The sequence below is a fragment of the Pituophis catenifer genome, unplaced genomic scaffold (assembly GCF_029215685.1).
Source record: "Pituophis catenifer annectens isolate HBS135680 unplaced genomic scaffold, rPitCat1.0.hap2 SCAF_1, whole genome shotgun sequence".
Taxonomy (NCBI): Eukaryota; Metazoa; Chordata; class Lepidosauria; order Squamata; family Colubridae; genus Pituophis; species Pituophis catenifer.
Window position 1 is genome coordinate 163,816,679 of NW_027256881.1, and position 18,934 is coordinate 163,835,612.

Sequence of the window (18,934 nt, forward strand, 5' to 3'; positions counted from 1 at the left end):
TATTCATATGATCTATGTGTTTCTATGCAGATCATATGAATAATACTCATCAATTAAGGCCTATCATGGCAATGATGTTGCTATAAGAATTAGGGTAAATCTGATTAGTTACTTAGTATTACTAGTTTTTGATGGTCAAGGAAGTAAGAAACAAAAAGAAAATGGCTGCTAAAGTATATCAGAAGAGGCAGATAAAACAGAAGTATTGTCCATAAATAACAGTGGAAAATCCATGAAAAATAGAGGTTTTAAAAATATTTTTAAATGTTTATTGTTTTAGCAATTTAAAAGACCAAAAAAAGGACAAGGCACAGCTCTTATCTTTGCACATTTAACTTTTAAAAATACTGCATTAAACATATCTTTTAAAACATTTTTTAACATAGTGTTAAACATTTGCCAATCTAGAAAGTAGATCAAACTCTCATATTCTAAGAATGGGAAAAAAAAGCAGCTTCAAGCTAATTTGCTTTTAGATGAGTACAAGGAGCTAAGGAGCTAAAAAAAAAGAAAGAAAACGGTGTCTCAATTTACTGTTATCTTTGCAGGGATCACTATCTTTCAGCATAACATATTTATAAGGCTATTACAATAAATAGCCAAGGAATAATCCTATGTGTTGTGTCCTTTGGATAATTATAGTTTAAGAGTCTCCTTCTTTTAATAATGGAAGATGTTGATATTAGTATCTCTCCCCCCACACCCCGTCCATTCCTTCCTCTAATTTCTACTCTCACAGATGTCCAGAGAGAGAAGGGATAACAAGTGATGAAACATACGTTGTAACAGCATGACACAAATTTTATATAGTTGCATTCAGCACTGGGCCACAAGGATAAAAGGGTATAGTTTGCAATCCATCACCATGCAGGTTTCATAATTTTTCTCTCATCATGACTAGTTCTCAGTTCTGGATATACAGTATTACTAACAGGATTCAATTGGTTCAAATGAACCAAAACTAACCAAACTAAACACAATATTCTTGTAAGACTTGCTAAGTCATGAAAGCTATGCTTCACATAAGAAATTTAAAAGTTTAACAAAGTTACCACTTAATATGTAGTCAGAACAGTAATAAAGAAAGGAGATGACAAAACTCTTGTCTAATCCACTTACCTAACTAGGCGGCATGGATCACATATCCAACCTTGCTCCTTTTTGTTGTACTGGCTGCAACTTTTGCATATGTACAAGTGGCAGTCCAAGCACTGGCGTTTGCTGTTTAATAGAAACTTAAAGGGTTGCAGGCAATGGATACAGAGTGTTTCATTGAGGTGGTATTGACTGGACAATAGCTCCCGCTTAGTGCTTTCTTTTTCAATTTTGCATTTTAGATCCCTTTGGGTAGAAATAAATAAACACTGTCATCTGTTTATCACACAGTACACACACTCACATATAGGCATGCATTTCTGAATACTGCAAGCCCTCCAGAGTCTTCTAGAGTGGGTGGCCATAATAAATGGAATTGGTAATAATAACATTAATAATATCCATATTGTATATTTAAGTAAATGGTATCAAAAAAAGCTTTTGATATTTAATCAGATAAAAATATGAGAGAAGGTAAATTATTCATTCATAATGGGGCACTTAAAATTCAAATTCCTTATGTGAAACAGAGCAGCAGTGGGCAGCTTTCTGCAACCTACAGTTTAAATTTTGTTAATTTTTTTCCTTAAGGATCAGAATTTTCATACATTGATAGGACCAGGATTTTCCGGCTTCTGTATATGAAGGTATACTGTACATATTATATCTACCTAAGAAGGCTTAAAAAAAAAAGAATTAAAACATTCTACTAAATATCCATTTCATACTACCCCCTATTAAATTTACTTCCCTCCCAAACTACACCTTTTTATTTATTCACCAAATATCTCTTTTTACCTTGTCTTTCTGTTTGAGCCCCTGCTCTGTAGCCACTTTCTGTTGCTTTCTCTTTGGAGGGGGGAGGGGGATGTTAGAAACCATCAGTCCAACTAAAGGCTTCAGGAGAGCTCAAGGGAGATGACACTGACAACCCATGACATCAAGGACCATCTCCAACCCACCATCCAAGCACACTCCCTCCCTGCACAGGCTACGCCCACCCCGGCTCCGCAAAGGCAAAAAATGTAATGTGATTGATTTTGACACCCGTGATCTAGTACTTTCCTTACTTCTCTCTTCCAAAATACAAATCTGTGAATCCTGCTGGATCTTTAATTGTTTTTGATAATACTGACTACAATGGGACAACTCAGTGCGGTCAGCTCGGCAGGGCCAGCTTATTGCAGCCAGCTTGCCACCACCAAGTTGCCTCTGCCAGCTTGCCATTGCCAAATCGCTGTAGGACAACTCACACAACTAACTCACCGTGGGGACAGCTTGCTGTGGGCAGCTGGAGGCAGAGCTGGGCAAGTGGCTGAGGGAGCAGAAGGGAAGAGCGCAGAGTGGCAGCAGGGGGTGTGGAAAAAAAAAGGCCACTGCTCTGTCCATCACTTGCTCGGCTCTCCCTCCGGCTGCCCACAGCGAATTGTCCCCGCAGCGAGTTGGCAATATGGAGTTGTCCTATGGTGATTTGGCAGCGGTGAGTTGGCAGAGGTGACTTGGTGGTGACAAGTTGGCTGTGGTAAGCTGACCCTGCTGAGCTGGCCACGTCGAATTGTCCCATTGTAGTCAGTACTACCAAAAACATTTAGTGATCTGTTGGCAGTGGCAACTGGCGGCAATGAGCCGGCTACGGCGAGTAGTTCTAGACCCTACAATATCATTTTTGGAATGGCTTTGTCATCTGGAGGCACAACACAGGAATGCAGTAGTTTCCCTCCCACCTATGAGCCATTTTCAGAAGACAGACAGAATCATCCTTTCTTGCCTTCATGACAGTTGAACTTCTATATTCATACTGTTTAATTTGTAAACAAAGCCACTGATTGAATCTGATTTCTTGGGACTCAGGAATTACACTAATTGGGTTATTGTTATTCTGTGGTATCAACTGAATAAAGAGACTTCCCCTAAAATATTCCACAGAATCCTACAACAACATAATCATTCCAAGCACACACTCCACATTTCTTATAGCAAGAACACTCTAAAATTTTCATATTGTTTCTCCAAATACTATACTCCTAATGGTTTAATAGTTATATCTAACTAGTTTTTTTCTATAAGAAAACAAGAATAGTTTCCTTCTGGATTTTTTTTTTTTTTAATAGTGTACAAGCCTGGCATTTCCTAGTCATCCCCGAAGTTGTAGACAGGTTCAATTTAAGTTTTTAAGGTTTGCAAAGGTTGGGCAGATACCACCGAGCTGTGCATGTAAAGCTGAACTCTCAAAATCACAGAGAATCTCCATAGATGTAATTCTGCATAGATTTTGAATTACTTTTAAGCGTTGGCTTTAGTACACTAGAAGGGAAAGGGAGACTAATCCAGACAGATGAGTGTTTCTCAACCATGGCAATTTTAAAATATGTGGATTTTAATTCCTGCTGGCTGGGGAATTCTGGGAGTTGAAATCCATGCTTCTTAAAATTGCTAAGAGTGAGAAACACCTAGACAGAAGAAGCCACTGAAACAATCCCTCCACTTGGGCCTGAGATTTACATTTGCTTTTTAACTTGTTAGGTACCAACTCTGTAGCTTAGCACATCAAAGAATGTGTGGGAACAAGAGACTGCATTTGGGTATTACTTTAAAATGACATTCATTATTTAGCTTAGTTATCTAGACTAAAGGAGAGAAAATTGGGTTTCCCATGGAACATGATTACTAACCACATCATACTCTAAATCCACAGATCTCAAAGTATAAAGCAGACATCCTCTGAAGAAATCTGGTGAATCTATCTTTTGTGACATTTCCCTGTAAAACAAATACTTAGAAGTTCATAAACTTTCTTGATATCATTATTGTCCTATGTGATAAACTATCATCATCATCATCATCAATTTTGTCTTGTTTACTAAGTTGGTGGGTGGCCAAGGGTAAAAAAATACAGCTTCCAAGGTCATATTAGCAGAAGTAAGATTCAAATTAGGGGCTTCCTCTTGAAGGTTCTTAATTGCTGAATGAGAATATGCCTGAGTCACAAATTTTGAACGGTAATTAGACCCACTAAGAGTAACATGGGTAGCTCTGTTTCTTTCTTATAGTGATTTAGGCATCTGCAGAGTATATTCAGCGCAAATCCAGAAGAGTCTTGCACAGTGGCTGTCAGGCATGAAAGAGCAGATCCACATATGAAGGTTCAATTAAACTGATTTATTGTTAAAAGCCTATGTACAGGAATCTACTCAACTAACAATCAGCATCTGCTTAGAGTTATCGTGTTTCCCTGAAAATAAGATCCTGTCTTATATTTTTTTGAATCCTGAAATAAGCGCTTGGCCTTATTGCCATGCGCTCAAAAGCCCGATTGGGCTTATTATCAGGGGATGTCTTATTTTGGGGGAAACAGGGTAGATAAGGGTCAACAGCACTTAAGTGAGGGGGGCTTTAAATCTTCCTTTCCTGCCCTGGGCTGAAGTCAAAATCTTTGCCCTGTAAAGGAATATGGAATAATCATCTGAGTTTGTAGGAACTAAAAATATATTCCAATCAACATCTCACATAAATGAACACTTTTAAGCTGGATTTTACCAGCGCAGATCCGCCAGGGTGTCTGATAGACTTCTGCTTGCTTTCAGCACAGTTAGAAATACACACCATCTTTTGTTTGCCTTTGAGGCGATGATTAAGGAATGTAGTATTTGCACTGTAGGACAGGTCCTTGATGGCTTATTTCCAGGTGGGTAGGACTGGAAAGTATAACTGGAAAATTTTAATATACATAGTTATTAATGTTGCTTCTGTGGTATATTAACCAGCAACAGTGCATTGAGATGTTTGCTTTTTCTGTTTTCGCAAATGTCTGGAGGTATGACCAAATAAATAAGTAAATACATTGTGTACACAGACAAAAAGGGAGATTAATTTAGGGGCTCAACAAGTCAAATATAGAAGTTAAGCATTTATACATATGAAAAATATCAGTGCCTATATAACTGATATTTTGAAACTCTGTTTCGACTATGGATATCAGCACAATAAAGTAATCCTAGGTTTCTACAGAACATTTACATAATGAGCAGCTTAGTATGCAAGAGTTACATGTGAATAATTTCATAAATGCTGAACTTTAACTTTTACCAGTTTTTAAAATGTACGTTTTCCATGTAGTAAGGTAACATCTATCAAATCATTTGCATCTACTTTTTACAGCCATAAAAGAACCCAATGAAAAAAGGGGGCTTTGCTTTGAGGAGGTTACATTCTGTTTTATTATAGTATAGAAAATAATTTATTTGAGTAACTCAAGAAAGCTCCTACTATCTGTCTACTCATGAAACCCACTTCATTTCATGCTAGTGATTTAACTGGCTCCATAATTAGATGGTAGGAAAAGACCTTCTGCATCTTAAGTAAACATGATGGAAACTACCACATTTGTTTATTCATTACATCTACCCAATTCTGGTAGATCAGGACATGGATGGAGGGGGGTCTGGTTGAACAGCCGCAAGAAAATCTTGCTTCTATGTAGGGGAATCTGGTACTTCACATCTCACATTTCATCACTATTTTTGCCTCATTTTATCAAGCTTATAGCTACAATTAGGATGGAAAAAGTACATGGCCTAGGACCTGTTGTTGGTAACAATCTAGCTAGCCAATTTGATCCTGCAAGATTGGCATCCTATTGGTTACTCTGATTAACAATGTCATCTATTGGGACTTTGAAAGCACACCTCTGTAAACAGCACCTGCCCTGTAAGAGATTTCCCTGAGAACTGGATAGCTCCTCACCTTGCTGTCTTTGGCAAGGAAAAGGGAGACCCCTCGCTTCAACCCATTAGCCATCTTTTTATTTTTTATTGCTTTTATTGTAATTTTTTTGTTTGATTGTTGTGAGATGGCATATAAGTTTAATAAATTATTATTACTATAGCCTCTTTATATTTCAGCACAATTGAGAACTGTTCTCAAATTCAGATTAAGTTAAATTAAGGTTAAGGCAACTAAGTACATCTTGCCTAATGAAGACAAGGATTAGAGGTGACATTATTAACTATCTTCCAGTACACGAGGCTCTGTCACAGAGATGAGGGGGTTGACTTATTCTCCAAAGCACCCGAGGGCAGGACAAGAAGCAATGGGTGGAAGCTCATCAGAGGGAATTCAAACCTGGAGCTAAGGAGAAATTTTCTGGCAGGAATTAATCAATGGAACAACTTGTGTCCCAGAGTTGTGTGTGCTCCATCACTAGAAGTTTTCAAGAAAAGATTGTACAACCATTTGTCTGGGACGGTATAAGATCTCCTAACTTGAGCAGAGGGTTGCACCAATAGACTTCCAAGGTCCCTTCCAGTTCTATGATTTTGTGATTCTATGATTCCATATTCTGCTATATCAGATCATGAATGGAGCAGCAACACAGAAATTGCAACAGGTAGCAGCTATCTAATGACAAAAAAGGATAGAAGAGACCTAATTTGGAAAGGAAAAAGACAAAAGCAGAGATACAGATTCCAAAACTAATTTTGGAATTGTGGTTATTCCAGGGTTGGATCTGAATGTACAAATCATTATTCCTGCCAAGAAAATCTTCCTCTTTGGCTGGTGCATTTAGCTATGCCATTTGTTGGAAGGCCTGGATTATTTGCAAGTCTCTTGTTATTTGCAGCCTCTAATTGCTTATAAATAATTAAGAGGGGATCTGGCTGCAATCACTAATTCAGGTTGGATACATCATACTCTGAGTAGAAGGTATTTGGAAATCTCAGTTATCAGAACTAGCTTTTGTGGAAATCTAGTCTATTTTTTGGCACAGCTGAAGTGATACTTATTTCCTAAAACAGCGATCCCCAACCTTTGTGACTTGGCGGCCCGGCTGGGGAGGAGAGGGAAACTGGGCCATATGAGCACCGGGCCGGCTCACACATGCGCAGCTCCATTCACACAAGATAGAAGAGAAACCTTTGAGGTGCGGTCACAGCTCTTTCAGGCTTCTCCATGGCAAAAGGACGGAAGGCCTGAAGCAGTGCGAGATCACTCTCCCCCCCATCCCCCAAGCTTTGCCTCTTTGCAAAAGCTTTTGCCATCGAGAAGTCTTTGGGGCTGTGGTCTTGTGCTCCTTCAGATTCACCAAAGCTGCCTGACACTCCAAGTGCTGTCGCTTGCATAAGTAGGGCTGTGAGCGCTGGCAACCGCCACTCGTGTGATTGGGGTTGCATGTGCGCCAGCCCACCACTCATGCAGCCCAGTTGTGAATAGGCCACGGCCTGGCAATGGGCTGCAGTCTACAGGTTGGGGACCCCTGTCCTAAAACATAATTATTTCTGATCAGAGTATTGAAAACAGTATCTTCTCTCACAAAAGTGATCACTACCAGAGTTTGTTTTTAGAAGCAAGGCAGACCCTGTGTGTAGGAGCCATGCCAAGACATTTGGCCAACAGCTGAAAGGATTCTTATTTCAGCAGACTTTTGAATTATTTTAATTTTGTACTCTACATGTTGCACTGATATTATCTCTTGGCTCTTTAATACTAAACTGTGACATTGTGGTTATGATCTTATTGCATATATTTATTCTATACAGTAAGCTATTTTGATGGCTCTGGTACTTGAGACAAACAAAAATAAATCAATAAATTGGCTGCATTCCATGCAGGATCTAGGGTCTATAATTCAGGCTGCTACTTTTCTCAAAAAATGTGAGGAAGAACAGAAGCCTATCTTAATACTGAAAGTCAGTGGACAGTAGAAGCAAAAGGGGCAGCTTTCCAGGTGCCCAAAGAGTTCTAGATAGCTAGAATAATCCATTGGTTTTTGAGAAAGGCCTATGAGCCTAAGTACAAGAATCCATTCTGAATTATTCTGCAATGTGAACATACGAAGTCTAAATTGCCCAGGGAGATTTAGAATGATTAGACGAGAATGAGTTCTCATTTTTTTTGCCAAAATGTTCCTCTTCCTGAACCACTCAGAGTACAGTCTGCTCACCATGGACATAGGAAAATATTATTTTTCTGATTATGGATACTGTAGAGTTATTAATATAAATGTATACTTTAAGGAGCCTCCCATTTTGATGAGTCACTTCCAGACTCTTCCCACAAAATAAATAAAATCTTTAACAAGTCTGAATTGGGCTTTCCTGTCTCCTTAATATTTGTCCCTCTTATTTCCCATACTGACATTAGATTTTCAAGGCAAAGCCCAACACTGAAAAATATATATTTTGTGGTGTATGGCAATGTGTCCTGTCTAGCCAAAGCCTTTATCAAACCAAACAACACTTTTACACATCAAACCTTACTATAAGACGTCCTTCAAATATTTCTCCACTCTCCCTCATATTCTTCTTTTATCGGTTCAGAAAACAATCAAACAAACCAAAAAAGCAATGGCTGTTAGAGATCTTTCTAGCATTCAAATGTGTTGAGTATTTCATGTTTGGCTAAAAGTTCTTCCCAACTGCATGATTCATGTATGTATGTATGTATGTATGTATGTATGTATGTATGTATATGTAAACAAACAAAAAAACTAATAAATAAATAAATGGAGAGCAGCTTATTAAACAAGCAACATTATAAATATGAATAAACTATTTGCGATGGTATAATTTGGATTATATTCCTTAATATTATTTTTATATGGTTCAATATAAAAAAACCAGCTTGAAAATGCATATTAAACACCCACTTTGCATTTTCATCTGACAAATAACTATGTTTTAAATACTCACTCTAAACGTTCTTCCTCTTTTTTGCGCAGATCAAAGTCCCGCTGAACTACTTCCCAGACATGTTTGGCCTCTTCATCTGTTAACTTGGAAAGGTCAAGCTTCTTTCCCATTTTTAGAAAGTAAAATCCCTAAAACTGAAATAAAAGTAAGATAAATGTAATCAAATCGGACATGCCTACAATTATATTTTGAGATACTTGGGTTTTTTCCAAGGCACATTTAGTATCAGCTCTGCTTGGTTCGGCTTGGTGCCTCACAGGCATCCTACCATCTAAGGTTAGAAAGGAGGGGGGGAAGATGGAAGGGCAATAAAGCTGTGTGTGTATGTGATGGAAATCGGGAAGTGGGAATGACAGGTAATAAAGACCAGAGCAGCCAGATCCAGTTTGTACCAGCATCCCAAGGCCAGGCACCTTGAAAAAAATATGTGGATTATCCCCAAATATCTCATCGTTCTCAAAACATGCAACCAACACCTTTAGTAAAAGAACCCTTTGCTTTAATCGAATGGAATCGAGGGTCTTTCTTTCCTAAAGGATAAGATTGGGGCAGGTCTCACATTTAGATTTTGTTTAAAACTGTTTAGATTTACAGGAAGCATCCATGGTGTTTTCTCTGAATAATGTAGAAACTAGCTTTTATTTAGGACGAGTTAAAGAGAGAACTATCTCTCTTTAAAGCAATGGCCCAGTGGGCCTGTTTTTCTCTCTCCCCAGGCTCCAGAGCCCTTCTGGGAGTCTGGGGAGGGCAAAAACGGCCTTCCCTAATCCCCCCCGGATGCCCTCCGGAGGCCGGAAATGGCCCATTTGCCAACTTCTGGTGGGCCCAGAAAGCCCGAAAGTCAGTTGGCCGGCGCGCGCATGTGTGCTGGAGCTGAACTTGTGTGCCCACCGATATGGCTATGTGTGCCACCTGTGGCACACATGCCATAGGTTCGCCATAATGGCCCTATACCATTTCAGACAAATGGTTATCCAATCTCTTCTTAAAAATTTCCAGTATTGGAGCATTCACAACTTCTGGAGGCAAGTTGTTCTACCAATTAATTGTTCCAACTTCAGAAAATTTTTCCTTAGTTCTAGGTTGCTTTTCTCTTTCATTAGTTTCCATCCATTGCTTCTTGTCCTGCCCTGAGCAGCTTTGGAAAATAGTTTGATTCCTCCTCTTCGTGGCAATCCCTGAGATATTGGAACACTGCTATCATGTCACCCCTAGCTCTTCTTTTCTTCAAACTAGACATACCCAATTCCAGCAACTGTTCTTTATATGTTTTAGCCTCCAGTCCCCTTATCATCTCTGTTGCTTTTCTCTGCATTCTTTCTAGAGTTTCAACGACCAAAACTGGATGCAGTATTCCAAGTGTGGCCTTACCAAGGCATTATAAAGTAGTATTAACAGTTCACGTGATCTTCATTCTATCCCTGTTTATGCAGTCTAGAACTCTAAACTAACAGCTCTTTTGGCAGCTGCAGCACACTGCTGGCTCATATTTAAATGATTGTCCATTAGGACTCTGAGATCCCTCTCACAGTTACTACTGTCGAGTGAGGTACCACATATACTGTACCTGTGCAGTACGCTGCAACATTTGTAATTTTGGGACTGTGTTGTAAGTACTTTTGGGGGGTGACATAACTTTGAACTATCGCTAAGTGAGCTATTGTAACTCGAGGACTACCTGTACTAGGGGGAAAAGTCTGTATAAACAATTATTTGGAGACCATATCTATGAAATATTTTTTTCCACTCATGTGTTCTTCCCCTACTAATATGGAGCTGCCCCTACACAAATAAATATGTAACATTCTGCTTGAATGAGCAAATAATGTCACATGAAATTTGATTTTTAGATTCATCAATCTACCTGTTTACTTGGATATGATTAGGAAGACACCTATTTACCTAATTTATCAACAGGAAGCCAGATGTTGCTGGCAGTTATGTGTAATATATTTTTGCTCATTAGACAGCACATAATAAAGACCATAATGGATCTTCTGATGAGATATTACATATGGCTGGTGAGTAATTTAAAGTTGAATGTTTGCATCTCAACTCCAAACAGCTGTATTTAGATACGAAGAGAGAAATAGATCAATCCCATCTTTTGTGTTCAATTTCTGCCATTTATTAAATACACTCTCTGCTTAAACAGACCTAATAAAGCAATGATGTTTTAAAAACCTTGTTGTTTAAGTCAGATTATATTAAATAATGGAACTGTAAGACTCTCAGAATTGTGGAGAAAGATGGCCACTGACTAAGAAATTCATCTCCATGATTTTACAAGCCTTCAGCAAATTATTTATGCAGGCCCATTAACTCATTAATATTTGTGTGCTTCCATTATATTTTCATTTGTAATCAGTTCTATTGTGCTATGTGTATTAGTTGGTGATCCATATTTTGGATAGTGCAAATATTCTTTTTAGGGTGTGCCCAGTACATATACAATTTATTACAATCAGGGTAAAGTATCACTTCAGAGTAGTACAAAATTTCTCTTGCTAACTGAGACATTTGTTAAGTGAGCTTTGCCTTATTTTACGACCTCTCTTGCCACAGTTGTTAAGTGAATCGCTACAATTGTTAAGTTAGTAACACAGTTGTTCAGAGAATCTGGCTTCCCCATTGACTATGTTTGTCAGAAGGTCACAAAAGGTGATCACATAACCCTGGAACACTGCAACCATCATACAAGCATCTGAATTTTAATTATGTGACGGAGATGCCGCAATGGTTGTAAGTGTAAAAAATGGTCATAAATCATTTTTTACAGTGCAATTGTACCTTCAAACAGTCACTTAAATGAGCTGTAATTTATTTTGCCAAAGTCTTCATAATTTATTTGAAACAATAGCAAGGGTATTCCCCACAAAAGGGGACTCTTGTCACAAAAAGTCTTCAAACAAAAAATGGCTAAATAAACATCATACTATGACTGCACATTTTATTGAATTCTCTCCTAAAATAACCAAATTCAGATACATTAAAAAAAGGTTTGAGATGAGAAGCTCAGAAGACAGCCCCCCACCCCCAATTAATGGATCTTTCATAAAGGTTAAGTCTGTCTACAGGTAGTTCTCAACTTAAAACCAGTCACTTGGCCATCGTTCAAAGTTTCAATGCACATATCGGGAGGGTATTAACAACCCAAATTTAAAATTCCAATGGTTACCCCACCATAGTCACATGATCGGACTTTGGACACTTGGCAACCAGATTGCACTTATATCTGTTTCTACCATCATACACAGTCAATGACTGCAGTTTATGATAGCCTCCCACCGACCAGTACGCTCCCACAGAGAGGGACTCCTCAGGGTGCCGTCGGCCAGGCAATGTCGGCTGGCGACCCCCAGGGGGAGGGCCTTCTCTGTGGCAGCCCCCGCCCTCTGGAACGATTTGCCCCCGGAGATAAGAAGGATATCGGATCTTTGGGTCTTTCGCCGTGCCCTGAAAACTCTTCTTTTCCAGCAAGCAGGGCTGGCGTGAACCCCGCCCCCCTTTTTTAGTTTTTAATGGTTATTAATTTTTAGTTTTAATTTGTTAATGGGTTTTAATTCGCACTGTTTTAATTCGGGCCAAAGTATGTAATTCTTTTAATTAATTTTAAATTTTGTATTGTTATGTATTTTAGTTTTGGCTGTGCACTGCCCTGAGTCCACTAGGAGAAGGGCGGTATATAAATTGAATAAATAAATAAATAAAATAAATGATGGTTTTGCAAAAAACTGGCATTTCTGTTTTTCAGGGAAACTGGCCCATAGCTTAACAGCTGCCATAAAAATTCCATGGTTAAATGGTTAATTCAATTTTTCTGAATAAAGCCAAATAGAAAATACAGACATTTGCCGTTGTCCAATGCTGAAGATCAAAATGATCAATCCAAAGTGAATCAGGCAAACTCTAAAGCTCTCAGTCAGTTTCTTGCATTACATCAATACATTCTCACAGCAAAGGTGAACCAGTTTGGTCTAGTGCAGTGGTTCTCAACCTGTGGGTCACGACCCCTTTGGGGGTCGAACGACCCTTTCACAGGGGTCACCTAAGACCATCGGAAAACACATATTTTCAATGGTTTTAGGAATAATTTTATGGTTGGGGGTCACCACAACATGAGGAACTGTATTAAAGGGTTGCGGCATTAGGAAGGTTGAGAACCACTAGTCTAGTGGCTAAGGCACCAGAGTAAAAAATGAGAGATTGTGAGTTCAAGTTCCCCCTTGGGCATGAAAACCAGCTGGATAACTTGAGGTCAGTCATTCTCTCAGCCCAACCCACCTCACAGGTTTGTTGTTGGAAGGAAAATAAGAGAAGGAAGTTGTGTTGGATATGTTCACCACCTTGAATTATTTGTAAAAGTAATAAAGGATACAAACCATCAAATAAATAATCATTATGGTTTGTAATACCATTGTCTTCAGACAATATACTGTATATCAGGAGTTTGCTCCTAATTTGATGAGCATTTCTGGACCTGAACACTACATGGAGTAACTAAATAGCAATTATTTGTCATAGAACAGAACTTTCCCCCAAAGAGGAAAGCTCATTTCATATGTTGCAGATTTTCCTTTGCATCTTTTAACACCTGTCAAGATTCTAAATGTTCCACAATGATATTCTATTTGTTAGAAGGGATTTAACATTTTGGTTTTGTTGAAGTGTATATGGGGGGGGGGGGGGGAGGAGATGTGGCCTTCCCATCACAGAAGATAAGAATTAGTTAATAATGGATAAGAGAAGTTATGTCATGGATCCAAATTCCACAAAACATATTAAATATGATTTTTGGTGGTACCTCTGCCATGCAGTATTCAGCATATTAAAATGTGGGTACTATACCATTATTTGCAGATTCTTGTAATATAAACTCTACACAGTATTCCCAAAAATGGCATTTTAGAGCTTTATCGGATCATTTTAAATCCAATAAAAACATTGTCATGGCTATCATGACTAGCTGACATTTTATCCATTCTTTTTAAAGAAAAGATCAATCCACAGTTTATTTACACACCAGATTGACTTTGGGATTAGATTAGTGTTATACTCATCTTCATTGTTTATTTTCAATGGTCTGCATGGAGAAAGATGGCTTAAATACCCATTTCTAAATGGATGTAACAGAAGGAGATCAATGGTCCTCTCTGCTCAGATGCATAATTCAATGCAATGAAACACACAAACCTGTTCCTTGCCAGGAATTGGTCAAGTCATCCTATAACTACAGTGGAAAAGATGTAGTTACTCACTTCTATTTAGTCTAGACTCTAGTGTAAATGAACTACACTTAACCATTTAACTCTTTCTTTAACTTGCAATGAGCATCTCTTTTGTTCCAAGCTATATACAGAGGGAGTTTCTACACTCACATGAACCATGTTCAGGATAGAGCCTTGCAATGTTTAGTAAAGCACACGCATATTGAGACTGTGCTAACTAGGCTGGAGTCTAGGAAACCCTTCATTTTACTCCATTTCTCTGCTGATCAAAAGAGAATAGAAGAAATTAGTTCATGCCACTGACACTTCAACTCAAAATGCCAAAGATTTCCTCTGTCCAGTTAGGTAGTAAGAGGTAACCTATTCTTGATTGCACTAGGATGGGAGACCATGAGAAAATTTAGCAGTTCAGTCCCTCCAGAGAGAAGCCTTTAGGGCTCCGCAAGTCAACAAAGAAAAACAAAATCCACAACACACAGGAAGGCAATGGCAAACCATTTCCATCTTGTTCCCAAGAAAACTACTTGAATGTGTCTCTAGAGCTGAATTCCACTTGCAACACATAATCAAAACAAAATGTTACTGGATTTTAGTAAAATAATTTTCTTTTAATTAGTGTTATTATGATAGTTAAAAAGTACTGGATCTGCAGGCCATTTGTTCAGACTTATTGGATTTGGACAGATTTGCAAACACTTATTAGATCTCAATTTTCTGTTTGCAGGCTAATGTATTTGCAAGATCAGTTTCCTTGTTTATTTGTAAATAGGCAGGGGCCTGCTGATGGCCTTTCCAAGCACTCTAGTCAGATTTTCAGATAAAGCACTTGGGAAAGATTTGTTTTCATGCTTTGCATTGATTAATCAAGAGACATTAGAAATGGCTGATACAATGAACATTTAGTAATAGTTAATTTATGTTTTTCATTTCCGGAAAAGAAAATGAGCAGAAAGACCCTTTCACATGCCACTTTTGATCTCCTGGATACTCTTTGCAATGCCTTCGTTTAGCTGAAATCTACTATGTAAAAGGGGCTAATCCTTTTTCTGATCCTAAAATTACAAAACAATGCTAGTTACCAAGTGTAATACTGCAGTTGGTGCGAGGATTTCAGAGTTAGCCTCGGTTCCCAAGGAAAAAGGACACGAAGGGTGCAGAGCCTCTACCTACAAAGGTCCCTTGCCCGCCACCTACTTTCAGTCAGAGAGCCTTACCTTCACTCGATCCCCCGCATCTAGGCTCCCGGCCGCTCAACGGTCAGTTCTACTGGGCAAACGTGTTTAACAAACAACATTTTAACTTGACACGGGCTGATTCTCTTTCTTACCTGGTGCTAATCTCTGTTGGCTGGGAATAACAAGACCTCTGTCTCTTTCCTGCTGTAAATCTTGTTAAAACACGCACACAAAAAGTTTCTATCACATGCTTTCCACACTAGACTTCTCCGATCTTCTCTTCTAGCCTGGAGCTCCCCAGAACAAACCTCTAATCGGGCACAGCGATCACATGGTCCGATTAGCACTTGACTCCGCGTGAACTTCCTGCAGAACTGCCTTTCTGCAGAGAACGCGGCAGGAGGGCCCAGCTCCGCGGTTAATCAGCTGCCCGGCATTGTACGTTTCCCCCCAAATGCCATTGGGCATGGCTAGCTGGCAAGTCGTTTTGCACAAAACGATTGTTAAGGTTGCAGAGAGGTTGTATGTATGATCCAAAGGGGATTTTTGCTTAGGGTTTGCAAAAGAAACATTTTGTTGTTTTACTAGAAAGGAACTTGAAAAAGCAATACGGGTGAGCCTGCCAAAGGTCATGATGATTACTGAAACCTTCTATTCAAAGACGATGCAGTTCTGAATATAAATTACTGGAACAAAACAACAGGGGAGACTAGTCCTTCATGCCTTGCTTTAATTTTTGGAAGTATCCAATTGCCCCACATTGGAAACAGGATGTTAGATCAGATGAATCCTGGACTTTTCTTTGCACCAATTTCTGTCCTTAAAATATAAATACAGCAAAGCCAGTTCTCAGATTGTTTCCACGCAAGTGACACACTGCACAGGTTTCTTTGGATGTAAAGGTATGGAAAATTACCTTCCCCAATATTATTCTGCAACATTCTTTTGAATAAGTAAATGTGTGCAGGATAATTAATACAGACATTGCATTGATTTATCTTTAGAATGAAATTAGATCCTGCACTTCAAATCAGGAGGGAACAGGAAATTCACAATACTTTGAACTGGTTATTCCTTAGATCTTAAAGAGTCCAGACAGAGAAGCAGAAGACATTTAAATTAGTTTTTTTTCTTTAAAAATGTGCTTGGGGCTGGGCAACAGAAGAACAAACTTATTTATAGTATTCATTGCTGTAAGCAAAAGAATGTGGAATTCACTGTCTGTAAGCTGTGGGCTTCCTTGACAATATTTCTTCTTTCTCTATCCAGCAAACCTATTTGCCTCCTTGATCAAATGCAATATACAAATTGACTTCATTGTTGGAATGCCTTCATGCTAGTAGCACTTGGCTTTAGAAGAGGAAGTTCTGTGTAGGTAGTACACTGAATTTCTTTGATATCACTGTCGTATTCATTATTGTGCAAAGCTTGTTTGGAACATATTAATGCAGATATATATAACATATGGAGTGTTGTAAAACAGTTTTTAGTTAATTCTTCAGTCACAAACAACACTGAGCCAGCCTACATAAATATATCATGGAGGAGGCCCCCAAGGGCATCTGGTTTAATCCCCTGCTCACTGCAGAAATCTCAGAGATGAGCACCTACTGAGACCAGTTTTGGCTGGAAATTTTTCACTGAGAGAGCTTGGCAATTTTTACATCATTTGTTTGGCCAAATGACTCAGTATCAAGAGGCTTTCTGTAATAAGCAAAATTAAACTTCCTGTAACCTGAGCCTATAAGACTTGTTCTTGACTTCTAGGTACAGAAGGCAATTAGGATTACATCCCTGTAGTACTCTTCAGATAATATAGAGTGCTGGAATGGTTATTTTAATATTTTCTCTTCCACATTAAACCTACTCTGTACCTTCACCCTTTCCTCTTACATTGTTTTATATAATATAATATAGTAGTAGAATATTTTCATTTACTTATTTTTAAATTAAGCCGGGTGGGTTCTACTTACCTTTACTAAAGGTTCAGAACAGGGCCATGCGCGCGTGCTCACTTTGCTCGTGTACGTGCATGCTCTTCTGCGCATGCGCAGAAGCATTTCAATGACATCAGGGTCGGTGGCGGAGCCTCCCGCCAGTTTTACTACCAGTTCTATAGAACTGGTGCGAACCGGGGGCAACCCACCACTGAATTAAGTCTTTATTTTTCACCTAAGAGAGATGATTGCAAGTTATTAGGTGAGCAGCCCTGAGGACCCCCTCCATTCAGTAGAGGTTGGGTATATTATTACAATCAACCTATTGAATACTACCCTCTTAACCAATCACTCATTTCCCTTCTCACATCATTCTGTTGGAAGAAATGTCCATCTGAGTTCAGTTCCAAGCGGGAAGAAAGACATTGGAAACATGGAGACTGCTTGGAAAGATGGTTTAATGGTGGACAGAACCACATGGTTTGAGATCCTGGGCAATAAGTGCACATAGAGTGGAGAGAGGGATATATTTATATACTCTCTTGGGCCCTGCCTTAGAGTTTTCTGTTCCTGTACAAGAAATGTATCCCAGGGGGCGGGGGTCTTAGCTAACTTTGTAGGCTGTCTGTGTCCCAGGCCTGGTTGAATCTTGCCGGGTGATGATGTAATGAAGGGACTTTGGGCAATTCCTATTATGGCTTTGTCCTGGTTTGGATCTTGAGTAAGGGCTAATCCTGTCATGTCCTGAGAGCCGTGTCTTTTGTGTTGTAGATAAGCTAGCCCAGTCTTTGACTTATAGATAGGTTGGCACCAAAATATCTGCTGGGGTGGGGGGGGGGGGTGGCAGGGAGTTGAGACTCTGAATTTGTCTTTAGAAACATGTTTCTCTTTTAGGGAAAATATAATATTCTGTCTTTTTAATATTTCCTAGAATATTTCATTTTCCTAGGAGAGGGATAGGTGCTAACTTCCTACAATTCCACACAACTTACTTTCTTCCTTGCCAGGGCCTCTAAATCTTATCTAAGGAGAAACTGTACACCTTATCTCACATTTCTGGATAAACTATTTTAACCATCTGTGAACAGTTAAGTGTGAGAAGGTTGGTAAAATGAGGACCCAGATTCTTGGGGGCAATATGCTGACTCTGTAAACTGTTAGGGAGGGCTGTACAGCACTATGAAGTGGTATATAAGTCTAAGTGCTATTGCTATTGGTATTAACAAAGAAGAGGGGGTCAACTTATTTTCCAAAGCATCAGAGGCAGGACGAGAAGTTGTGGGTACTTCATCACTGGAGGTTTTTCAGAAAATACTGGACAGCCATTTATCTCAAATAGTATAGGGTCTCCTGCTTGAGCAGAGGTTGGACTAGAAGGCCTTCAAGGTCCCTTCCAGCTCTATTCTGATTGATTGAAATCCCAAAGAAAACAAAATGAGACATGATATCTGAGTCTTTATAAAACTGCTGAAATAAAATATTTTAATACTATTGAAGAAAGTTAGCACCCACACCTTTTATTAAAAAGGCAGAATATATTTCCCCTAAAAGAGAAATAAAAATCTCAAGGGAGACAGAAACTCAGATCCCTGCCTCCAGCAGACATTTTGGTGCCAGCTTATCTACAAGACAAAAGACTGGGCCAGCCTATCTACAAAACAAAAAGCCTCCAGCTCCAGGGTAATGAGATTAAGACATGACCCTCCAGGACATAGTAGGATTATCTATCAGCAGAGCTCACCACATAGCAGAACCAAGCCTTTTCATTACATCAGCCCAAGGTTCAACCAACCTTAATTCAGACAACCTCA

General features: G+C 39.0%; 1 protein-coding gene across 1 annotated transcript in view; it reads right to left on the reverse strand.

Moving 5' to 3' along the window:
* The window catches only part of MLPH (melanophilin), a 123,199-nt gene extending 107,829 nt beyond the window's left edge, over window positions 1-15,370 (reverse strand). The window contains exons 1-3 of the mRNA XM_070956766.1: window positions 15,339-15,370; window positions 8,784-8,917; window positions 1,120-1,341 (exon numbers count right to left, since the gene is read on the reverse strand). Of these exons, the coding sequence (XP_070812867.1) occupies window positions 1,120-1,341; window positions 8,784-8,893 (332 nt within the window). The 5' untranslated portion in view covers window positions 8,894-8,917; window positions 15,339-15,370. The remainder of the gene's footprint in view (window positions 1-1,119; window positions 1,342-8,783; window positions 8,918-15,338) is intronic.
* Between the last annotated feature and the right edge of the window lie 3,564 nt (window positions 15,371-18,934).